Source organism: Scyliorhinus canicula, chromosome 12 (genome assembly GCF_902713615.1).
Source record: "Scyliorhinus canicula chromosome 12, sScyCan1.1, whole genome shotgun sequence".
In the NCBI taxonomy this organism is placed as follows: Eukaryota; Metazoa; Chordata; class Chondrichthyes; order Carcharhiniformes; family Scyliorhinidae; genus Scyliorhinus; species Scyliorhinus canicula.
Genome location: NC_052157.1, coordinates 149,489,492 through 149,515,200, shown reverse-complemented (window position 1 = coordinate 149,515,200; position 25,709 = coordinate 149,489,492). Strand labels below are relative to the sequence as shown.

Here is a 25,709-nt window from a genome sequence, read left to right as displayed (position 1 = left end):
AGCTCTAGCAGTCAAACTGTTTGTATGCATCTTAACCCAGGTTTTAATAACATTACGGCAAAAACAAAATCACCTTGTCATGGGTTGATAATTAGATTGCCTTGTTGGAGATGATCGTTGCTTAGTAGTTGTGTGTTGCCAATGTTACTTGCCATTTGCCATTCCAAGCCTGCTTATTGTCTGGGTCTTGCTGCTTTAATGTAGAAAAAGTAATTTAACTTGTAGTTACTGTTGTATTCTATATATTCTAACACTCAAGTAAACAATTGATTGATGTACATAGCTGGCAGGGGTAACAAAGAAGATTTATTTATGCAGCTGTTGTGAATAATTGGCATATTGTTTTGTAAGCACCTTGGCTGGTTTGCTACTTCTGTATCTATTGCTTCAAGATATCGGAGGAGACGGACAACTTTATTAACAAGCATGGACTTGGGTCTAACTGAATGGAATGTGTTGTGTGGCCGTTTTTTGTTTTGTTGTCTTTTTGGCTGTCACAAGCTGGGTGGGTGTGGGGGAAAGTCTGAATATAAGTGTTGGTATTTGGTGGATAAAAGTTTTTTTTTCTGTTTATTGGGGCTATGGGGAATTTTCTAAGATTTATGGCATGATTGGTGGGATATGAGGAATAGTTTATCCTCTGGCTGGGCAACATCGTCTTTTTCTTTGCCCTGATTGGGAACGGGGGGGGGGGGGGCTGCCTCGTTAGCAATACACAATTCGAAAGGATGGCAACTATTGGCAAATACACAGAGGGTTTTGAACGTCCTCTCCCCTTCTCCATCCCCTGAGCCAGAGGTGATTATTCCTATGGATGTGGAGAAAGCATTCAACAGGGTGGAGGGGGAATATCTCTGAGGTGCTGGGGAGATTTGGATTTAGGCAGAGGTTCATCTCATAGGTGTGGCTATTGTATAGGACCCCTACGGCTAGTGTACACACTAACGCGTTGAGCTTGGTGTTTTCGACTGAGTAGGGGTACAAGACAGCGGTGCCCATTGTCGCCGCTCCTGTTCGCCTTGGTGATAGAGCCTTTAGATGTACCACTCGGATCTTGAGGGTGATGGAGGGGGTTAAGTTGTGGGGGGGGGGGGGGGGGGAGAGAGAATAAGGTGTTGCTATATACTGAAGACTTGCTGTTATACGTTATGTACACAGTCTCCGCTATGGTTGAGATAATGAAACTGCTGAGGAGCTTTAGCTCCATTTTGGGCTATAAGTGAATATTTTCCAGTTCATCACCCAGGGAAGGGAGCCAATTTAGGAGTGCCTTGCCAGAGGTAGTTTCTGGTATTTGGGTATCCGAGTGGCCTCCATTGGCCTAGACTTCATAAGATAAACTATACAAGTCTGGTGATCAGGGTGAGGTCCGATTTGCAGAGGTGGGGTAGCCTTCCATTGTCGTTGATGGTGAGTCCAAACGATTAAAATGAATATTCTGCCAATGTTCTGTTCCAATGCCTCCCTAGTTTCCTTGCTAAATCGTTCTTTGGTAGCGTGAACAAGTTAGTGAATTATTTTATTTGGGCGGGTAAGTCACCAAGAATTCACAGGATGTAGCTTCAGAGGAACCTTGGGGCAGCACGGTAGCACACGTGGCTAGCACTGTGGCTTCACAGCAACAGGTTTGATTCCCTGCTGGGTCACTGTCTGTGCGGAGTCTGCTAGTTCTCCCTGTGTGTGCGTGGGTTTCCTCCAGGTGTTCCGGTTTACTCCCACAGTCCAAAGACGTGCAGGTTAGGTGGATTGGCCATGTTAGATTGCCCTTAGTGTCCAAAAAAGGTTAGGAGGGGTTATTGGGTTATGGGAATAGTGTGGAAGTGAGGACTTAAGTGGGTTGGTGCAGACTCGATGAGCCGAATGGCCTCCTTCTGCACTGTATGTTCTGTGTACACCGGCAGTCCAGTGGCTTGACGTTACCAATTTTCTCCTTGATAAGGTGCTGGAATGGTTGGGGGAGTCCGATTACCATATGGGGGAGGATAGAAGCAAGTTTGTGTAGGGGGTCGAGTTTACAACGCTCCTGTTCTCCCCAGCGAAATATATCTCGAAAGCAGTGATGATTTCTACTTTGAAGATATGTAATATATACCAGGGTAATTTATGTCGTTTCTCAGCAGCGAGTAAACTCCTGTAACTCAGTTTCTAGAAATCCTAGCATGGTACTTAGCACAATTTCAACTTTGCCAAAGCAGTCCAGTCTGCATATTTGCTACGATATGAATGTTGTGGATAAATTTCAGGACCCTTTTATAATAGATACATTTGCTATAATTGATGTCACTGATGTGCAGGAAAATACATCTTTAATTTCAATTATAAATCAGTAAAACAAAGTTTATTATTAAAATTCGATACATAGTTTAAAAATGGTGTAATTTGAATTTCTTTGCAAATGAAATGAATGAAATGAAATGAAAATCGCTTATTGTCACGAGTAGGCTTCAATGAAGTTACTGTGAAAAGGCCCTAGTCGCCACATTCCGGCGCCTGTTCGGGGAGGCTGTTACGGGAACAGCCTCCCCGAATGTGCAAACTCCACGAGGACTGTGACCCGGGGCTAGGATCGAACCGGGTCCTCGGCGCCGTGAGGCAGCAGTATGCCAGCGTGCCACTGTGCTGCCCCAAATCAAAAACATCTTAATCCCAACTAGCCTCGTGTACAAGTGAATTTGTTTCTCTCACTTGTAATAAAAGGCAAATTGTTACACCTATTAATAGCTCCTCTTGCAGTGATTTATGCACATTATTTTCTAATCAGAATTTTTCAATAGAAACTTAGATTTCAAAAGTGAAACTTTGACGATCTTAAACAGTTAATTATTTACCTCTGGCAGTTGGACTTGATCACAGACCTATTGGGAACTCCATCACTAGAAGCCATGAGGACAGCATGTGAAGGTGCCAAGGCTCACATACTCAGGGGTCCTCATAAACAGGTAAGATTTTGCAATCATTAAGCTGTTGGTTTGTCTGTAAGCAGGACTGCTTGGTGAAAGGAAATCATCAAAAATATCCTGTTTATGTATTTTTGTTGATGTACTTGACAAAAAAAACCTACAGTATTGTTGTTTGTATGTTGACTTTCTTATACAAAATTTCACAAAAGAATCCCAGTTTACCCGTGCGGGATGTAGGAGGAGATCATGCACTAGCTAGCTCCCGCCAGGGCACTTGTTTTTTTGTTTGGTTCCTGGAGTTTTTTGATGGATAAATTCTACCCATATGAAAGTCAAAAGGAGCCTATTGTTGAAGAATGTGAAAAAAGGCTGGAACTAAGAAGTCTGCGGGGGGGGGGGGAATTCTTCGACTGACTCTTGAGGTTTCACATGATGCCTCAGCAGAGAAGGTGGAGGCAGTGGTTGTCCGCTCCTATAATGGCAGACATGCTAATTGGGGTACTGACTATGCATTTGGCAAGTATTTCAAGAGGCAATGGAGAGTGATGTTTGCAACCCTCAGTAAATCGAATGGGGCACTTGGCCCTAGAAACGTTGGGGGAACTTACTGTGAAAAATCATGTTGAGGTTTGTTGAAGGGGCGGAGACGGCTCTGTCGAGGCACAGTGAGCAAATTGCCTCGCTGGAGGCTGAGATCTCGATGGCAGAGAAAAATAAGAATCCGAGGGCAAAGAATTGGATGAAGAATGGAGAATTGGTCGAGGAGACAACCTCAGTCGTTGGGTTGCTGGCGGGTGTGGAGGGCCCGAATCCTACTGTGTATTTCTAGCAGATGTTCAGTAACGTGATGGGGGAAGATGAACTGGTGTCTCCGCCAGAGTGGGACAGGGCACATTAGAACACTCCGGCAGCAGCCTTGTGTGAATGAGCCACCGCAAGCAGTTATCGGTAAGAATCCATAGCTTCCAGGAGAAGGAACAGGTCCCGCAGTGAGCCAAAGAGATCCATGATTCGACGTGGGAAGGGAGCCTCGTTTAAGATGTCAGAACGGAGCTTGCAAGGAGGCAGAGTGCAGTTTGGAGTGGTGTACCTGGCAAGGCTGCGGGTTACTTTTGAGTCCAAGGAGTACTACGTCAACACTCTGGAGGAGGCTGAGGCCTTTGTTAAAAAGCATGGACTGGGATCATATTGAATGGGCTCTGTGGGGACTTTTATGGTTGTTGAGGGGAAAGGATTCCGTTTTTTTTGTATATATTCATTGTCAGTTCTTTGGTTGCATAAGTTGTATGGTGGGAAATAGGGGGTTCTGTGGGGTATTGTTTACAGTAGTATTTTTGGAAATATATGTCTCCTGGTGAGATTTTACAGTTGCCCCTTCTCGAGCACAGTGCATAGCTGAAGATTATATTTAAATTATTAAATTATTTGTGAAAAACCACTACCCTCAGAGTAATCTTGTGAAAAAAATAATTATGGGTGAATTTAAATGAAAGAAATTGGATTGATATTGCAGACACTGATTTTTAGAAGTTAGTTGACAAGATTCATTTATTGAACATTTATGATCAAATTACAGGCTCATGGTAAAGTATGAAATTAGATTGAAATTGCATTGTGTAACTACTGGTTTTCTAATTGGTTATGTTATTAAAACAAGTTCACCTTGTTAAATCCCAAATGACTTGTTGATTCCCAATTTTAATTATGAAATACTAGCAGCATAACGTTTTCTGTGAAATAAAAATCATCTGGAGTAGTCATTGTATATGTGAGTTTGCTATTACACACAATTCAATGTTCCATATTTAGGTGTACTGTAACGTTATTAAGTACTGAGCTCCCACAAATGTTTAAGCAAGCAGTACATATATCTTCCCATTGGCAAGATAAAAGTTGCAAATCCATCCCCAGGTTTGTGATACCATTGGGAGAATCTGCATTACTCCAATAGCATTGGAGTCCACGTAATGGCTCCTCGGTGCTACTAAAACGTTGTCAAACATTGTGGTGTTTAAAGTCCCTGATCTTGCAGATTTGACTAGAATTTTTGCTGAAAGATTTTATTTTGCTCTTTTGCAAAAGTTGCACCATTCTAACTGGTGATTGGATGACTTTTTCATGGGTCTGTGTGGTAGATAGAGTTTTGCCCTGTTGGCACTACAATACAACAGAATCCCAACCAACCATTGTAATTAATGGTCCCAAAGCAGTTATATACTAAATGGTAGCATTAGAAACTATCAAAATAATTCCTGTTTTTATGTTAGGTTACTTTGCATATACTAATTTGCATTTTAAAGTTTATCTAGTTTTTTGATTTTAGATGCAGTTCTACCACAGTCATCAATACTTCATTATTGCACTCTAAATTGTTAAATTGAGCTAGCTGTAAACATATTCTAATCACCTTTTTTAAGGTAATTATTTTGTGCGTATATAGTTCCTCATTATATTGTGTGCAAAAAGTTTGTGTTTTGGTAGGTTCTTAATAAGAACATCCCCTTGGTAGAATGTTTTGTGCATACGAATTTGGTGCAATCAGGGAACGTGATCCATCCTCCACTTCTACCAGGCAAATATTTATTGTACAATTGTTTGGAAGCATTTGTATTTATTCAATATTTTTGTTTGTTTTGAAAAAGTGCATAGATATCTTGGAACATCCTGACACATGGCTTTCAGCTTCTTCCAGCTTCTGCATTCAACTTCTTGTGGGTGGCATAGTGGTTAGCACTGCTGCCTCATAGTGCCAGTGATCCAGGCTCGATTCCGACCTCGGGTGGCTACCTGTGTGGAGTTGCACATTCTCCCCGTATCTGCATGCAGGTTAGGTGGATTGGCCATGCTAAATTCCCCCTTAGGGTGGGGGATTGGGCCTAGGTAGGATGGTCTTTCGAAGGGTCGGTGCAGACTTGATGGACTCGATAGAATCTACAGTGTGGAAGGAGGACATTCGGCCCATCGAGTCTGCACCAGCCCTTGGAAAGATCACCCTATCCCGTAACCCAGTAACCCCACCTACCTTTGTGGGCACGTAGGGCAATTTATAGCCAATCCACCTAACCTGCACATCTTTGGAAACCGGAGCACCGGGAGGAAACCCACGCAGACACTGGGAGAACCTGCAGACTCTGCATAGATAGTGACCCAAGCTGGGAATCGAACCTGGGATCCTGGATCTGTGAAACAACTGTGCTAAACACTGTGCCACCATGCACTGTAGGATTCTATGATTCTAATTTTGTGATTCACATGTTTGAAACTTGGATAAATGATGGGGAAAATAATGCACAAGCTTAATGGCATCTTCACTGATCTAAATGGCAGGGTAGACCAATTATAAATCAATACTTGACAAGGTCTGCAAAGCTACGGCTGAGATTTTGGTTTTATTCAATCTAAAGAAATCTTTGCCCAGAGCTGATGGGAAATACTGTATTTAGAAAAAGCTGATCTAATGTATGAGAATCATATAATCATTTACAGCACAGAAGGAAATCATTTGGCTCATCGAGTATCTTTTATTTATATTAAGGGGGTTCGTTGTGGAGTAGTTAACTGGAGACTTTGGGTTCACCTTAGTACAATGGTGAAGTTAATGGGAGGAGCCAGGGGTTGAAGCAGTCAGGTATTGAGGGTTTCAGTTATTCTTTTGCTGGAAGATAAGCTGAGAAGGTTTCTGAGAAAATACAGGCAACGATTCTGAATTATTCTGACAGGATGTCAGGTCTCTTTCTTTCAAGCTGTCTCAAAAGATTTCTCTTTCTCAAAGTGGAGTATCCAAGACATCTCAATACGTAAGTATTCCTGAGTGCTAACTAACTATTTAAAAGTGAATGGGGACCTGAGATTGGTTTTGTTATTTGAGTGGAAATAAAGATAACAGTTAAGGGTTATTGTGTATTGAAAGCATTATTTAAGGGGTAATTGTAAGCTATTCTCTTGTGTGATGTTAAAGATATTTTAATACTGGGTTGTTAATAAAATTTGTTTTAATATACCGTTTCTCTATTTTGCACAAAATTACTCCTGGAGCGAGGTATCGTTTCCTCCCAGTCCTACAATATTAAAATAAACTATTGGGGTTTCTGTCCAGTATCCGAGCCACTGTTGTGATCTGGCCCAGGATCGTAATACACCTCCAACAGTACGGTAGTCCCTCAGTACTGCACTGGAACTTCAGCCTTAATTTTTAGCTGAAGTTCTAGATTGGAACACAAACTTGCAACCATGCTTTATTGACGTTTGTGCTTACTCAAGCCTCCTTTTTTCTCATCTAACTCTGTTGGCATACAACTCTATGCCCTTGTCCTTCTTATGATTATCTACCAGTACACCACTCTATTCCCTTCTTCCTCCTTGGTTATCTACCCTCCTTTAAATTAATGTATATGCAACTTACTTTGGGTGGCACAGTGGTTAGCACTGTTGCATCACAGTGCCAGGGACCCGGATTCAATTCCAACGTTGGGTGACAATGTGGAGTTTGTACAATCTCCCCATCTCTGCGTGGGTTTCCTCTGGGTGCACCGGTTTCCTCCCACAGTCCAAAGATGTGCAGGTTAGGTGGATTGACCATGCTAAAATTGCCCCTTGATATTCAAAGATGTGCAAGCTAGGTGGGGTTTTAGACATGGGGCGAGGGAAGTGGGCCTAGGTGAGTTGCTCTTTCGGAGGGCCCGTGCAGACCCAATGGGCTGAATGGCCTCCTTCTGCACTGTCGGGAGTCTATGGATTACCTGAAGTCATTGGCACTCTTTCGTCTGCATAAGATAGTGGTCATGCAGAAAATCTAATATATTGCGGAAGCGGTAGCTTCACATAAAATGTTGCTGATGATTGAAGAGACTAATCCTTGAGAAGCAGGTTGTGAGGTCATCAGGTATTATGGATTGTTTTCAGTAATGGCTCCTGTTGCCTAGCTGCTAAAGCTGATTATCATGGTGATAATCCACCAGCCCACAGCTGGTGTCTCCATTTTCTGCCAGTGTCTGCCAGAATCCATGTTTAGGGCTTCATGTCACACTTGCAGGCATTCTTGAAGCAATACTTTGTATGTCCTACTCATCGCCTGGCTCTGGTTTCCTCGCCAAACAGAATATGATTAGTTGTGCAACTATCTTCCATCCTGTGAATGTACCTTGCCATCAAAGTCCTCTCTGATTGTTAAGTGCCAACATTCTTGGATGCTTGTCTTTTAGAGTACTGCTTTTGTGGAAGAGATGAAGCTCAACAACTTTGCTTGGGGCTGTTTGTAATGCATTCTTGGCATCTTGTGGAAGGACAAAACCTTTCCCGGAAAACAAGATCTTGATTATGTTGTGGAAAGAAGTGCTTTCTGACCTAGTTCATAGATCATAGAATTTACAGTGCGGAAGGAGGCCATTTGGTCCATTGAGTCTGCAAAGCCCTTGGAAAGAGCACGCTACTTAAACCCACGCCTCCACCTTACCCCCATAACCCCACCCAACCTTTTGGACACTGGGGCAATTTAGCATGGCCAATCCACCTAACCTGGACTGTGGGAGGAAACTGGAGCACCCGGAGAAAACCCACGGGGGGAAAGTGCAAACCCGAGGCTGGAATTGAACCCAGTCCCTGGAGCTGTGAGGTAGCAGTGCTAACCACAGTGCCATCATGGCGCCCGACGCTTATTGACCAGCAATCATAGTCATAGTGCTCTGGATTACCCCTTGCTATTCCACTTGTATGGCTGCATAAAGTAAATTCACATTTGCCTTTCAAGACTGAATAACTTTTTCCAGCCTGTCCTCGTAACTTAGTCCCCCTGCATCAGGAACGAACCTTAAAAGGGACTATTTTGAGTGCTTGAATGTATCCTTTGTGCAATTTCAAGCTAACCTACCATGAACACTATGCAGCTTCAGTGCAGTGACCTCTGTTGCTAGTCCACTCGCAACAAGAATGAGAAATTTGGCTTTTAAGACCTGCTCAAGCTCATAATTTATGCTAAGTAAGGAACAACTTTCGATTGAAACATTGGTCTGGATTTTATAGTAATAATTGCGCAAATAATGGCATTCATAGTTGGAGCATGAATAGGCCATTTGAGCCTTCGAGCCTACTCCATCATTCAACACGATCATCTACCTCAACTCCACCTTCCTGCACTGTCCTCTTACCCCTTAATTCTCTTTAGTACCCAAAGATTTATCAACCTCTGTTTTGCATATACTGGATGACCGGGTACCTACATTTCATTGGGTTAGAAGGTTCCAAAGATTCTCAACCCCTTGAGTGAAGGAATACCTCCGTCCAAAATGACCAACCTCTTATTCTGATTCTGTGACTTTGTGTTCTAGATTCCCTCGCCAAGGAAACATTTTTTTCAGCATCTACCCTGTCAAACCCATAAGAATTTTTCAATCAGATCACTTCTCATTCTTTACTCAATTTCTCCTCTTAGAACAATCTCTTCATCCCAAGAATCAGCCTAGTAAACCTTTGTTCTACTTGGACAACTACACCCTTCCTTGGGTAAGGATACCGGAACTGCAAACAGGATTCCAGGTGTGACCTCATCAATTTCCTGTTAATCATAGTGCCATTTACTTAATCTTATAATCTAATCCCTTTGTAACAAAAGCTAATATATTATTTGACTTCCTAGTTGCTTGTATCTGCAAGTTAACTTGCTGTGATTCATGCACATGGACAGCCAGGTCCCTCTGCACCATTATCACCATTCAAAAAATATTCTGCTTTTAATTTCATACTTTTCTATATTGGACAAAAATGTGACAGGTGGAATATATTCCCAACTTGTCTGCAGCATCCTCCACACAGTTTGCTTTCCCATCTATCTTCAGCAAACTTTGATAAGCCTACTGATGTTAGGCTACCTGGCCTATTGTTCCCTACTTTCTCCTTTCTTAAATAGTGGAATTTATGTTACCTTCCAATCCTTGAACTGATCTAGAATCAGGAATTCTGGAAGATCAAAACCAATTCATCCTCTCGCTGCATCAACTTCTTTTTAAAACCCTGGGATGCCAGTTGCCAAGTCCAGGGGATTTGTTATAATTTAGTTCCATGAATAACCAGCATAATTTCTTTATTTTTACTGGTGTCTTTTGGTTCTTCATTCTTGCTGGGACCTTTGGATCCCCATTATTTCCAAAATGTGTTTGTGTTGTCCACCATGAAGGCAAACACAAAATGGCCCATGCGCTACTCGCATTACTAATTTCATTACTCCACTGAAACTGACAACAACTTTGAATCTGCACATATGCAGATAATGTGGAAATCCAGAAGTTCCTGTTGGCGATTCTACACTTCTTCAAAGGTGTGCCTTTGAGATTCTCCCCATCCCAAAGTACAATCCTAAGTAATCAGTGAATTGATGAAAACTTTCATTCTTAGGCTCTTAGTTACGTTGTAAAAACCCTTATAGTTTGAACCATCTTGAATGAAGTCTAACTTATTTTTAACGGTGTACTGTTTATTATTATTTCTAAACTCTCTCATTAGCCTTGAAAAGTAAATTCTGTCTGTGAATATAAAATTTCTCCATTATGATAAAAATACACTTTTTTGTTTTTAAATTATTTTTATTCTCTTCATTTTCCACTTTTTCATCAAATAAATACCCAACAAAAGATAACAACAACAACAGATACAACAGCAATCCCCCAACCAGCATATCCTTCAACATACAAACCCAAACCTCCCCCCTACATCCCAAATACAAAACAAGAAAGACCAAAAGAGAATCCCACACCCCGAATATGGCTTCTAGGAGTCCTGGTTCGAACCTCACATGCACCACCCCTGAGATGACCTTAAAGACCTCCCTCTAATACCCCTCCAGTTTCGGACAGAACCAAAACAAATGAACATGGTTTGAGGGGCTCCTCCCACTGCGCTCTCACACATCCTCCAAGTCCACAGAGTCTGCTCATCCTTGCTCTCGTTTGGTGTGCCCTGTATACCACCTTCAACTGTACCACGTTTACCCTCCGGAGCACCTCACACCACAGCCCACCCTTCATACCCTCTCCCAACTCTTCCTCCCACTTTGCTTTAATCCCCTCCAATGATACCTTGTCCTTCCCAGAATCTTCCCATAAATCGCCGACACCACTACCTTCTCCATTCCCCCTGTCGTCAAAAGCTCTGAACCACCTTCCTGGCAAAATCCCAGACCTGCAGATATCTAAATACCTCCCCCCTGCCCCAGTCCATATTTCTCCTCCAACTCCTCCAGCCTCGCAGAATGGCCCCCCAGAAACAAATATTTTAATATCCTAATCCCCTCTCCTCCCATCTCCGAAATACCCATCCCACTTCCCTGGCTCAAACCCATGGTTCCCCCCTAATCGGCATCTCTCTTGACCCCGCCCACAACTTAAAATGCTGACTCCAGATCTTCAACGTCGCCGCCACCACCGGACTCCCCAAATATTTACCTGGGGCCATTGGGAGCAGCGCTGTTGCCAACGCCCTCGGCCCTGACCCTCCCTGCACAGACTCTCCTCCATTCTAACCCACTGGAACTCTTTCTCTCTCTCTCTCTCTCTCTCTCTCTCTCTCTCTCTCTCTCTCTCTCTCTCTCGCTCTCGCTCTCGCTCTTCCCCCCCCCCCATCACCTTTTCAGCATTCGCCGCCCAGTAATAATACAATAGATTCGAGAGACCCAACCTCCCTGCCTACCGTCCTCTCTGCAGAAGTACCTTCCTAATCCTAGCTACCTTTTCCGCCCCCCAAATAAACAAGGTAATCATCATCTCCATCTCCTGAAAAAATGCCTTTGATAAAAAGATCGGCAGGCACTGAAATATAAAACAAAAACCGCAGCAACATATTAAATTTTAATCGCCTTCACCCAACCTGCCAGTGACAGAGGAAGACCATCTCACCTTGCCAAGACTGCCTTCACCCTCCCCACGAAACTAGTAAGATTGTACTTACGGAGCCACACCAGTCCCGCAACACCTGCACCCCCAGATATTTAAAGTTGGTCACCACCTATGGAATGGTAGCCCACCCCCCCCAACCCCCGGCCGGGACACCGCCAAGTATTTACTTTTGTCCAAATTTAACTTCTACCCCGAAAAGGACTCAAACGCTCGGAGCAGCTCCAGTATACCCCCCATCGACACATACGGCTCTGACACATGCAATAATAAATCATCCGCGTATAAAGACACCCTATGTTCCACCTTCCCTACACTATTCCCTTCTACTCCCCCGAACTCCTCCACTCAATGGCCAAAGGTCCCGCAACGCGATGGCCAAAGACTACTTTTTTTAAAGTTGATTTAAATATTTTCATTTCTACCCTGTGCTAATCATTTATTTTGCTCCCTGAAAATTTCAATAAAGAGCAGCATTCAATGCTTTTAATTTTCTGCTTTTCCAACTGTGAGAGTACTTCAATGTGTTTGCCTGCTTAATTGTTTGCTAACATCACTGCTGCTGGCTGCCTGGAGGATCCCTTTGGCTTGGCACCAGATTTTAACTGCTGTTGGGAAAGGGAAAATCCATGCCACAGAAGTTGCTAGATCTTTGTGGGCAGTTTTCTTTCAGTCAGTGGTGAGCTCTGTTGTTTCACAACTGACTGTAGAATCCAGTCTATTAAAGTCGTTCCAGACCATTGAAGTAGTTGTGGAAGTTTAAAAAATCCCATGGTGTTAATTTCATGTCCGTTTTCTCACCCAACATTCATTAACCAAAAAATAAAATTAGCCTTTCAACTCATTTGCAGTTTGTAAGCCGATTATCTGTTGTAATCTGTTGCTAATTTAACAGTTATTGGCTGCAAAGCATTTTGGAATAAAAAGCAAAATACTGGAAATTGTAAGCAAATCGGGCAGCATCTGTGAAGAAGAGCAAATGTTAATGAGTGCCATTTACTGGCCTAGTCACACCCGACTTGGTGGCGCAACGAGGGCGTTGAATCTCACAAGAGGCCTCTCATGAGATTCCTGATGCTTGAGACATCTCGCAAGATCAACCAAACCTCGTGAGACATCGCGATCCGGATTTCGCCCGCACTGGGTGAGATCCAAATCAGCATATTTAAATGAGGCATAGGTTTATTTAAATATGCATGCTCCGTATTCTCCCGGCACCCAAGAACTAATGGTCTGCCCCCCGCAAGGCTGGACCAGGCGCCGTTCAGTGCAGGTCCACACAAATGTGGACCAGGCATAATGGCACCTGGAGGGTTTCCCAGGCTATTGGAGACCCCTGGGTGGTCAAGGACAAGGCAGGATGGCTTCCTGACTCTCCCTATTGCACCTTGGCACTGGCACCCTTCAGAGGCATTGATAGGGTGCCTGTGTGGCAGTGCCAGCATAGCACTGCCAAGGGTCTGAGCTTGAGGGGCACCATGCCCTTGAAAGGGGGTTGATGTGGGTATGAAGGGTGGGGGGAGAGGGGTGAAAGGTGGGTACAAAGGGGTCTCAAAAAGGTTGGGGGAGTTTAAAGTTGGGGTCTGAAAAGGGGAGGACCAAAAGTGGGGTGGGCTGGCCTGAAAAGAGGAGGCCCTCAGCGCCCCAGCGGGGTGTCCTCAAAGCTCGCATAGAGATTGGGACACCCTTTCAAAATGACAGCCCAATCTTTTGAGGAGCCAGTCTTGCTGGAAAGTTCTGATCCCCAGTGATAAATGTTTTCAAAACTCGGTGAAATACCTAATCAAAAGATGAGATGCTGTTTCTTGAGATTGCATTGAGCTTCACTGGATCACTACAGCAGCCTGAGGATGGAGAAGTCAGTGTGAAAACGAGACGGGAATTAAAATTGGCAAGCCACTAAGTTCATACATAATCATGCTTGCGGACTGAGCGGAGGTGTCGCCAAAGTGGTCACCTAATCTGCATTTGGTCTCCACGATGTAGAGGTGACAGCATTGTGAGTGAGCAGCCCATTTTGTATACTAAATTGAAAGAAGCACATAAATCGCTACTTTGTCTGAAATAAATGTTTAGGGCCTTGGACAATGAGGCATGAGGAGCTAAAAAGGCAAATGTTTGCATGGAAAGGGGTTGGGGGTGACTGAAGAGAGGGCCAGGGTGTTGAGGAGGGAATGATCTGTTCGGAACAGGAGGGGAAGATGTACATGGTGGTGGCATCAATGGTGGTGGGAATGGCAGAGCATGATCTATTTTTGATTCTATGCACCAAATGAAAGTTGAAAATAATACTTGGATGTATTTTATAACTGAATTTGTCTTGCACTTATAATTTGTAGTTAATATCTTCTATGACTTAGACAAAACGTAATTAGACATAAGGTGATTCCAGTGCTGATTTGCAAGTTAGTTAATGTCCTCACTCATCCAATTATTTCAACTGAACATATAACAAAAAAAAACAATTTCAAGACTTGTTTGTGCTGTATATGTTCACCTGCTTTGTGCACCTGTCAAACCTATGGAACAGTTTGCAGTTATGATTTTTCAACTTATACAAATTAAACTCTTCAGTATAGTTATTTTGTGGACTTGATTAGGGTCATAGGACCTGTAAACTTGCATGTTATTAGTGCACGTCTTGAAATCTGTTAAATTTTCCCTGGTGGCATTGCCTGGTGTCTTATCAATGATTAAGCAGTCCTGGTCTGTGCTTTTCGCCATTGCCAATCTTCATTGGGCAACAGTGAGAAATAGCACAGTCACTGTAGGATTGGAAAGGTTTAAGATTGGCTAAGATTCTGGTTCTCTGTTGTGTATATTTCATGGAATTAAGCTTTGTGGCGCTGTCAGTTAAGTAGTATGAAGAACGGCTACTTGAATGAGTACAAAAATGATGCTCCATTTGTGGAATTGTGTCCCGACATGAGTTGAACTTAGCCTGCTTGCACCGTAGTTTCCAATTACAGATTTGATTAGATTTTAAGAGCAAGATATAAGACAAGATTAGCCACTTCCAAACTCCTGCACTTAGTTTCCTTGCTGCACTCCGTTTTCTTAGGCTGCACTAAATGAACTGGATTTAAAGAATGTGGTAATAATTTTAAATGCTGAAATGACTTGGAGAACAATTTGGTGAAATGACAAATCTTTTTTTAGTTGCATTGTGCCAGTAATTCCTGGCATAAAATGGATAAATTGATAAACAGCCACATACTCAGGATCTGTGGTTTACAGAGTGCTCTGCTCCTGTCTAAAATTACTAGCTATGATGTATTGAAATTATTACTGGCTTTACATGAGAATGAAGATGTTTTGCTAGTATTTTTCATAGCAACTCAGAGCCTAAAGAAGTGAAGACAGATTACCCTAATCAAAGGAATAGTGTGTCTGGCAAGGTTCATTTCTCTTTTACTGCCTCTGTTGTGTCCCTGGGCCTCATTTAATTATTCCCTGACAGAAGATGAGCGAAGCAGCTTTCCCTTGTCTCCACCAACCCTGAACAAGCATGGAATTATTAGAAGATTGCCTTACCTCTCAGCTAAGCAATTAGTCTGTGCATCTATTGCAGAGATACTCATGTTGAACTTACTGCATGAAAAAATGACCTAACTTGATTGGTGCAGGAATCTGAATTTATATTTTTCAAGCTAGACAAAAGCCTATTTGTACAAAGTAAGATGTCTTGCAACACCAGGTTAAAGTCCAACAGGTTTGTTTCAAATCACCAGCTTTCGGAGCACTGCTCCTTCCTCAGGTGAATGAAGTGGTAGGTTCTAGAAACATATATATAGACAAAGTCAAAGATGCAAGACAATGCTTTGAATGCGAGCATTTGCAGGTAATTAAGTCTTTACAGATCCAGAGAGAGGAGTAATCCCAGGTTAAAGAGGTGTGAATTGTCTCAAGACAGGACAGTTGGTAGGATTTCGCAAGCCCAGGCCAGATGGTGGAGGGTGAAAGTAATGCAGCATGAATCCAAGGTCCCGGTTGAGGTCGTACTCGTGTGGAACTTGGCTACAAGTTTCTGTTCGGTGATTCTGCGTTGTTGTGTGTCCTGGAGGCCGCCTTGGAGAATATTTACCCAGAGATCAGAGGCTGAATGCCCTTGACTGCTGAAGTGTCCCTGACTGGAACCACCCCCACTACTTGCCTTCAAACAACCGCGCAACCTCAAACAAACCATTGTTTGCAGCAAACTACCCAGCCTTCAGAATAGCGACCATGACACCACACAACCCTGCCATGGCAATCTCTGCAAAGCGTGCCAGATCACCGACAGGGGTACCACCATTACATGTGAGAACACCACCCACCAGGTATACTGTACATACACGTGCGACTTGGCCAACGTTGTATACCTCATACGCTGCAGGAAAGGATGTCCCGAAGCGTGGTACATTGGTGAGACCATGCAGACGCTGCGACAACGCATGAACGGACATCGCACAACAATAGCCAGGCAGGAATGTTCCCGTCCAGTCGGGGAACACTTCAGCAGTCAAGGGCATTCAGCTTCTGATCTCCAGGTAAGCGTTTTCCAAGGCGGTCTTCAGGACGCTCGACAACGCAGAATCGCCGAACAGAAACTTATACCAAGTTCTGCACACATGCGTATGGCCTCAACCGGGACCTTAGATTCATGTCACATTACATTCACGCGCATACACACACACACACACACACACACACACACACACCCCCCCCGCCCAACCACCATCTGGCCTGGGCTTGCGAAATCCTACCAAGTCTCCTGGCTTGAGACAATTCACACCTCTTTAACCTGGGATTACCCCTCTTTCTGGATCTGTAAAGACTTATTTACCTGCAAATGCTCGCATTCAAAGCATTATCTTGCATCTTTGACTTTGTCTGTATATAATATATATATATGTTTCTGGAACCTACCTCTTCATTCACCTGAGGAAGGAGCAGTGCTCCGAAAGCTAGTGATTTGAAACAAACCTGTTGGACTTTAACCTGGTGTTGTAAGACTTCTTACTGTGCTTACCCCAGTCCAACGGCGGTATCTCTACATCAATCTATCAATTCTACAAGCACATCCCTCTACAAAAATGTCTCGGCTAATGGACAGCACGGTAGAACGGTGGTTAGCACAGTTGCTTCACAGTTCCAGGCTCCCAGGTTCGATTTCCGGCTTGGGTCACTGTCTGTGCGGAGTCTGCACCACACTGCGGTGTCAGCGTGGGTTTCCTCTGGATGCTCCGGTTTCCTCCCACAGTCCAAAGATGTGCAGGTTAGGTGGATTGGCCATGCTAAATTGCCCTTGGTGTCCAAAAACGGTTAGGTGGATTACTGGGTTATCGGGATAGGGTGGAGGTGTGGGCTTAGGTAGGGTGCCCTTTCCAAGGGTCGGTGCAGACTCGCTGAGCCGAATGGCCGCCTTCTGCACTGTAAATTCTGTGATTCTATGAATATTTAAATTTGCACCAAAATTACCATTATTCAGTTCAACTAAGTTTCACACAATACAAGATCAACTGTGGGGCTTAAAATGCCGTGGCAGATTACCCTTACATAGTGTTACATTGGTTTATAAACATGGTTTCACTTGGGTTTTCTGTTTTGCAAATGGCAAGTCATCATATCTGCAAATTAAATGTCTATAAACTTGTGCTGCTTTCACACTCCAACTTTTGTATTGATAAGAAGCAATTTAACTTGGAATGTGAATTGGGTGTAAAGTCAAGAACTGACTCTTTTTCTACTTCAATCTGGTCTCGGGTCAGGCTCTGGCACCAGATTACGGTTACATATAAAGTAATAAACAAAACCATTTGGTACCAATGTTGGAGTTAAGACAAAATGCAGTTTTAGTTCTTTCACACACTGTTTTAAAAGCTGCTTCAGTTCTTCAGAGGACCATGGAAGTAGCCACATGACTTTTTAAATTAGACTTTTTTTGATTGATCAAATGATTAAAGCAGAAGACTAGACTAATTTGGGAATATTTTGATAAAGTTATTGTCCTGTTTTCAAAGTTTTATTTCCTCTCCCTACAGCCATCACTTCCTGTCCTTTACACATTATCCAGCCAGGCTACCCATGAAGCTGTCCATCTCCTTTGCAGGATGTTAGTTTTTGATCCTGTAAGTATGCTATTTTTCAAATTGTACTGTAAAGTCCCTCTTCATATGTGAAAATATAACAAGTCTGTATTCTCTATTACCCTACATTGATGATATAATCTCAATCAGAAAAAATTCTACAGTAGCTGTTAGTTCTTGAATAATGGCGTTCTGTTACTGAATTTTGAGATTACTGCCCGAGTCTCCTGTAAGCTTGCAATTAAATCTCTTCAGCAATTTTATTTCACTAATGAACCTGCTGTACAAAAAGCACTTGAGTACCTTTTCTTAAAAATCCCCTGTCCAAACCATTATTTTCTATAAGATAGTAAAGGTTTTAACTGAAATTAATGACATTTTCTTAGCTTCCTGAAAGCAATGTAATGTTTCACAAAATTCTCCGGACAAATCATTATAAAATTATCAAATTGTTGGATGATGTTCCTTTATACCATAGTCAAAAAGAATCTCTGCAAAGGATGCCCTGGCCCATCCGTACTTGGATGAAGGACGGCTCCGGTACCACACTTGTATGTGCAAATGCTGTTATACCACCTCTACAGGACGAGTTTACACCAATGATTTTGAGCCCATCACCAATCCCAAATTTGATGACAGCTTTGAAAAAAATCTAACATCTGTTCGGCAGGTTAAAGGTTAGTGCAATTTTGAATACTGTCTTATAGTTGCGGCTTTCTGATCTGAAGTTTAACAGTATACTAGCTATTTTTAACCAAAAACATTCTACAATTGATGGAAGACAATATATTGCTCTTGATGCCTTTGCTTTAGGACTGATAATCATAGAATTTACAGAGCCGAAGGAGGCTATTCGGTCCATCGGGTCTGCACCGGCTCTTGGAAAGAGCACCCTACCCAAGCCCACATCTCCACCCTACTCCCGTAACCCAGTAACCCACCCCCCCAACACTAAGGGCAATTTTCGACACTAAGGGCAATGCAGCATCGTCAATCCACCTAACCTGCACATCTTTAGACTGTGGGAGGAAACCGGAGCACCCGGAGGAAACGCACGGGGAGAACATGCAGACTCCGAACAGACAGTAACCCCGCACAGACAATGACCCAAGCCGGGAATCAAACCTGGGATCCTGGAGCTGTGAAGCAATTGTGCTGACCACCATGCTACCGTACTGCATCACTGAAGTAAACCATGTCATGCAAAGCAGGTCCCATGTTCAGCCTTAGTCTTTACTAAGTTAGATTCTTACTAGAATCTGCAATTGGTCAATGTTCCCATCCTAATTCTAACTAAGGGCGGATTCTCCCAACGGGAGTCTGTGCCGATGCCGGAGTAAAAACTGGAATGTTTTACTCCGGCGTCGGCGCCCGTTCCCAGACCCCTATTCTCCCCCCTCCGTGGGGCTAGTAGGGGCGTTGTGCGGTTTACGAGGGTGGGGCCTCGGTGTGGCATCAGAGACCCGGTGTCACATAAAAGACGCGACGCCTTGGGTCCCGCGCATGCGCAGTTGGGCCAGCGCCAACTAGCGCATGCGCGGTTACCTCGCAGAGCACTCCGGCCCATCACCAACATGGCGTCGGGGCTCTGGGGCCAGCCACGGAAGGAAGTAGGCCCTGAGGGAGAGAGACCGGCCCCCCAATCGGTGAGCCCCGACCACGGGCCAGACCCCATCAGAGGCCCCCCAAGCCTTCGTGCCGAGTACCTGCCGGCAGCGACCAGGTGTGGACGGCGCCGGCGGGACTTGGCCGTTTATGTGCCGTTGCTTGGCCCTTTTGGGCCGGAGAATCGTTGCTCGCCATTTGCGGCGATTATACGAGCAGCCCAGCGCGATTCGCACGCCGCTGGTTTCGGGGGTGTGGGAGAATCATGTGCGGGTGTCGGGGCGGCGTGGCGCAATTCGCGCAGCGCCCTGGCGATTCTCCCACCCGAGGGGGTAGTGAAGAGAGAATACCGCCCTAACTCTTGCTGGGACTGCTTACTGGGAAGTAACAATATTAGGGTCAGTCTTTGCCTCAGCATGCTGAATAGCATGCCAACTCTAACTGTCCAGATTTAACTGAAAATGACTGCACCCGCAAAGCACTAATGAGTATGTGAGGGGGATGTTGCCGTCACTACTTGTGTAACTGTATTGTGGCATTAGCACGAGTTGTCATCTTCATCAAGAGAAACGGTTAATGACTGAAACCTAGAGCTGGGTCAAGACTGTTGTCTTCCAGGTGAACATTGGGAAGAAAAAAACTTTTACTTTTGATCACCAACCCTAATTCTGCTCCCTGTTACTAACTCCATCTTCCTCCCTTGCCACTTAAAAGGCTGATCCAGTCCTTGCAAATCATTGGCATACTGCTTAATTAAGGCTAGCTTTCAAATACCCATCTTTCCATCACCAGAACCACATGCTTCCACCACTGCATTATTTTTCACTTCTTTCCCCAAACTCAGCTTCACACCATTGAATTTTCTTTGCTTTGTTAGCACCTCTTTTAAAAACTCATGTCATCCTTTCTATCCCCCTATTCTCCACCCTCCATAAAGTACATTTCCAAATTTGTACAGCCAATACCCAGTCCTGCAATCAATCTTTTCTTCTCCATCACCCCTACCCTAACCTGGATGATCTGGTTCCCTGTCCACTACTAGCACATTAAGTTTAAAATCATCGTCCTCATCTTCAAATCACCATGGCATTGCTGTACCCCGTGTCTGCACTATTCTCCAGTCTTCAGCTCCTCGTGAACCCTTCAGTCTTCTGACTCTGGCTTTTTGTGCACATCCCTTACCTTCGTCCCACGAGTATTGGCAGTCATTGACTGCCTCTGCTCAAATCTCTGAAAGCTCCCCTCAAGCCTCCACGCCTGACTGCTTCTCCCTCCCCCTTCAAAAAGCCCTCTTAAAAAGTCATCTTTGTAACTAAGCACCTCTTGATTTCTTTCTTCGTGGTTTGGCATGTGTTCCTTTTTAGCTATCTTCATTTCTCTCTTTGTAAAGTGGCCTGGAACATGCTCATTATTAAGATAATTGATATTGCAAGTTTGTGGGGAAATTGCAGGCATTATTCCATATCATTTGTTGACATTCCAGTGCACTGTTGCTATTTGAGTATTAAAATTGCTGAATTTTACACACAGCTATGTGGTTGTTATTCACATCTTCAACTGATTTCACTGCTCAAAATAAAACTTTTTAATGGGAGGAATTCTAAAAGAACAGATCAGAATTTAACAATAATTTAAACAGCTGTATTGTTATGACTGAATATAATTCATTTCTGTCTAGCAGAGCTCATTCATCAATTCATTCTGGAACAGCAGAAAGGGAACAGGGTTCCACTATGCATCAACCCACAGTCTGCTGCATTTAAAAGCTTTATCAGGTATATTGATGCCGATGTCTTGTCAACAACATTTTTCATTTTAAAGTATTAATAACAGCTTATATCAGCTTAGTGTAGAATAATCACTTGAAAAGGGTAGAAATACAAATAGGTATTGAATTCAAGTCGAGCCTGAAAGGTCTTGTATGCTTAAAGTTTATGCTTAAAGTTTAAGTGAATTAATCAGGAAGCTAGTATTCTTTTATTTAAAAGAAACATTGAATTATGTATTTATCTTTATCCTAAATAATAGAAATTGCATATCCTTGTGAAATTAAATAATTTGTAGAGGTTTTAATTTGTAAAACAAACCACAATCTTTTAGAAAGGATGATTAGACAAAATTGCAAACAAGATCTGAATCCATATTGTGTTCCAAATCTATTACCTAGACTTCTACTAGAAAACTGACTGTTTCAATTTGTTTCTGATTTTTAATTTTTGCAGTGTTTCAAAATGTTCAAAGTATGGATCAAGTATTGTTCATTTATAGAAATTCCACTCTTGGGAGGAGAAAAGTATTTTTTAACTTCTGTTATTGCATGAATATGTGTACCAAATATATTCTCTGAAAGCTGCCTCAGTGACTATAATTTATATCTGATCATGAATGTTAACTAGCTGTTTGGCTGTGGGAAGGCATCATACTTGAGCGCTGGCCTTTCCTTGCCCTGTCTTCACTATTGGACACTTCCAGTGGGGATCAGGGATCTGCGAATAGTGACCTGGAGAAGGAACCCTCCCCCAAAACCCACAGAACTATGGCATTTGTATACTTGCTACATAGCCCTCGCTGAGTTCAGTGCATAGTGAACGCTTATTCCGCTGTTTAATGTTCAGCATTGGAGTCTTGCAAACCAATTTCCAGCTTTGCATGTGGTATTAAATGATTTATTTTGAAATTTGACATCAGTACTTAAAGTTGACAACCAACCTGTACTGGATTTAAAATACTTATCCTTTGCAGAGTATAGGATATATTGCAAGTCTAGTTATGGATAAGTGTGTGTTTTCTTCAAACGGTTAGGTGATTGGACACGCTAAATTATCCCTTCGTGTCCAAAGATGTGCAGATTAGGTGGGGGTACGGGATTAGGACAGGGAAGTGGGCCTAGGAAGAGTGCTTTTCGAAGGATGGGCGCAGATTCAATGGGCCGAATGGCCGCCTTCTGCACTGTATGGATTCTAAAGTTGCATGATTGATGGGGCTAAAAGGCCTACCGTTCTTCAATTTGAAGGTTCAGCAAAATTCTGGGTATGCACCTCAATTTCATCAGACATTTTTATGGTTATTTTTCAGTTTTTAATACACTACTGCGTCCTTGGTACTGTTCATGATTCCATTAAATATATTTTCAATCAATCCAGTGATTACTGATTTTCCATTAAATATATTTTCAATCAATCCAGAGATAACTGATTTTCAATCAGCTTGATTTTCATTATTCAAATGAAGTAGAACATTTTGGAATGGGTTCAGTTATTGACTTGCTCATTAGCCACTGAAAATGCGATAAAACTGACGCTTGGAATTGATTGTCAATGTGAGACATTTTACAGCAATACTCTATTTGAATCAGTTTCAAACATTTTTGATTGAAGGACCTCTTTTCAAATGAATTAGTAATCACCATCCACCCATCGAGATTATACTATATATTGCTCAAAATAAGCATATGAAGTGTTTTAATGTTTTTAAGAAAACAGGTATTTACTTCAAAATATTGGTGAATTTGGTGGAATTGGTTTGATGTTTGCTGCGCTCTACTCTTGGCTCATACAAAGCTCGCCTCCAGCTACCACTTGGTCATCTAACCTTGGCCACTGCACCCAGCAGTAATTGTGTCATCCATCCATAAAGCTGATCGGCTCACTGAATCCTGAGGTGACTGCAGCCCCCTGTTTGAGAGCTATTCTGTTTGAAGGGAAGTTGGAAATGAGCAATTTGGAACACGTTTAAAATTTCTATAATGTTTAATTTTCATTGTAAAGCCTGAAATGGTTTATATTATTCTGATTATGTTTTTATTTTCCCTCTAACAGCTCCACAGTAGCTCAGCCCTCTGAGATGCCCCCATCTCCACTGGTATGGGAGTAAGTGGAAGAAACTACTGATGACAAACATTTTAGGTTCTCAGAGTCTAAAATTTGCAGTACCATTTATGTCGGGACAAGTGTGTAATTTTACTTATAAAATTTTTAAAAAGTTAAAATAAACCACTGATAATTGTAAAGTATATACTTTTAGGAATATGCTGGACTTGTATTTTTTAGGGATAAAATTGGTGGTTGTGCTTTGAAATAAAGCAGCTTTAGCAAGAGCTGCACAGTTTGTATGTATTTATGGAACCCCGTGCAGCCTTCGCTTTTTGGCTTTGGAAAAAACAAAAGCTGCACTAAAATGAACTAGGTGTCTTGACGTTGAAGTGGGACATGGAACAGGCATGTACAGGATCTCTAAGGAATCAACGCTGACCCATTACTGAAGACACTTGGAATGGAGGCTGGCTCAGAATACAACGTTTATGCCGACCAATCATGAAGTCATGTCAGTTGATAAGGCTATTTAATGAAATGGGCGTGTCACCTGACAGATCAATTCTTTAGCTTCTCTTCAGAGCTGTGACAGTGGTTTGCTGTTGTTTGTAAAACATTGTGATTAGAAAGAGATGGAGTGAGTGTGGATTTATCACTCAAAGTAATTTATGTTTTCCCAGTCCCTTAATTATATTTAACCAATTTTTAGAAACATTTTGTTTTATTTCTGCAGTCAAACCTTGAGCATGCATCACCCCACATCACTTGTGTATATAAGTCCAGTGTTGGGTAGATTTTAAAAGTCTTGACATTACTGTATAGAGGAATTAGCTTGCACATTTTAGGTCTGTGAAATATTCCGTGAAAGTTATTTTCTGCACTGGACAGTGTAACAGGGAAAAAAAGCAGCACATAGGCGATTATGTTAATTGTGTCTTGTGTCTTTAGGCAGAACTGTGTGGAAGTGTTGATCTGAAACGTCACAGTAGTGCAGTTTTAATATCCTTTCTGACAAATCCTTATCTACTGGAACACTGAACTATTCTGTGTATATGTATATATGAACAGAAATTGAAGGCTCTACCTCCAGGAGTATGCAACTTGGTTTGTTTACCTCCACGTTTTTTAAAAAACAATTCAGCGTGGGGATTTAAAACTTGAATGTCCCTTCCAGCTTTTATATTTAAGAAAAAAAGTTTTTCACATGTACGAAGGAACCTTTATGGATTGTCTTAAATACGCAATTGTGTTCAAAGCTGAGAATATGACCCCAGGCTCGGTCATTAGCACTTGACTGTTAAATAACTGTAGTTCATATCTGTATTTAGCATTGGACTCTTGCTGCTGCGAGTGACCCAGAGCAAAGGTGTGTACAGATTTCAGTTAGATCCCTAATATTGTTTTCCTTTTAAAATTTTAACTTAAATGAAGTAATAGCTTGCTGTGACAAGGACTGTCATGCTGGAAATTGCATTATTTACAATTAGGAACAATGAAGAGGTTTATGAATTTTAAAAATGCAATGTTAAGCCTCCAGAGCTTTAATAGCAAATGAAGATTTTAAAGGCTTGTATTTGAAGATTTCTGTTTTCAGTAAACTGGGGCACAGAAAAAGTCCTGGGAGCCTGCTGAGAAACCAGTTTCAAGACTTCACCTGAGGTTCATCGTCCTATGTGACACATTTGCCGGTCACTTTGTACAATGTAGATTTGAAGTACAGTGGTGGAAATTCATTAAATGTGACATTTAAAAGAAAATTGGTGTGGTATTAGTGAGTTTGTCATCACATATTTAGACACTAGTCTTAATTTATTAAGTTTCCGTTTCTGATTTGTGATTTCTGTACCCAGCCATTGATCCTCACATAACATCTTTGAGGGAATACATATTTCTTGAGCTTAGTTATCATATGTCATTAGTTATGTGGTGAAAGGGCACACATCATTTATCTTGATTTATTTTAATATTTTAAACGTTTTCTGTGAATAGGGACATTCCTGAATTAGATCTTTGTCCACAAAAGCATCATTGTATAACTTCTCTTTGTCTGGAAATCCAAGAACATCAGTTGTCAAGAAATATTTTGAACAGACCCAAGCAACATATGGTTTGCCACTCAACTGGTTGGGCCTTGCAACAGATCAAGGCAGCATGGGCTCACCAGATCTTGGGATCAAGGGTAGAAAATGGGTGATGGGGAGATGCAGACAGTGCATGACCACAGAAGCCTGATGTTCAAGCCGGCGCCAGGTGGTGACAGCCACTCTTCAGTCCTGGAACCAACCACGGCAGAAATTTGGCCTGACCAAAATGTCGGACAAAGCGCCCATCTGCAACAACCATAGGTCCACGCCAGCACTGACTGATGCCACCTTTAAAAAGTGGGGACAGGACGGAGGGACACTGTCAGTCAGGGACCTATACACGGACGGCAGGATCGCAACA

General features: G+C 42.5%; 1 protein-coding gene across 6 annotated transcripts in view; it reads left to right on the top strand.

Moving 5' to 3' along the window:
• Positions 1-25,021, top strand: part of nlk2 (nemo-like kinase, type 2) — a 182,715-nt gene extending 157,694 nt beyond the window's left edge. For 3 of the 6 annotated variants that reach the window (XM_038814483.1, XM_038814481.1, XM_038814484.1), the window contains 5 exons: positions 2,838-2,939; positions 17,803-17,889; positions 18,326-18,524; positions 21,131-21,227; positions 23,271-25,021. In XM_038814483.1, coding sequence (XP_038670411.1) covers positions 2,838-2,939; positions 17,803-17,889; positions 18,326-18,524; positions 21,131-21,227; positions 23,271-23,325 — 540 coding nt within the window. In that variant the 3' untranslated portion in view covers positions 23,326-25,021. Of the gene's footprint in view, positions 1-2,837; positions 2,940-9,327; positions 9,432-17,802; positions 17,890-18,325; positions 18,525-21,130; positions 21,228-23,270 lie in introns of those variants that run through there. The other 3 variants (XM_038814482.1, XM_038814485.1, XR_005462637.1) reach the window with 2 other exon arrangements.
• The last annotated feature ends 688 nt before the right edge of the window (positions 25,022-25,709 follow it).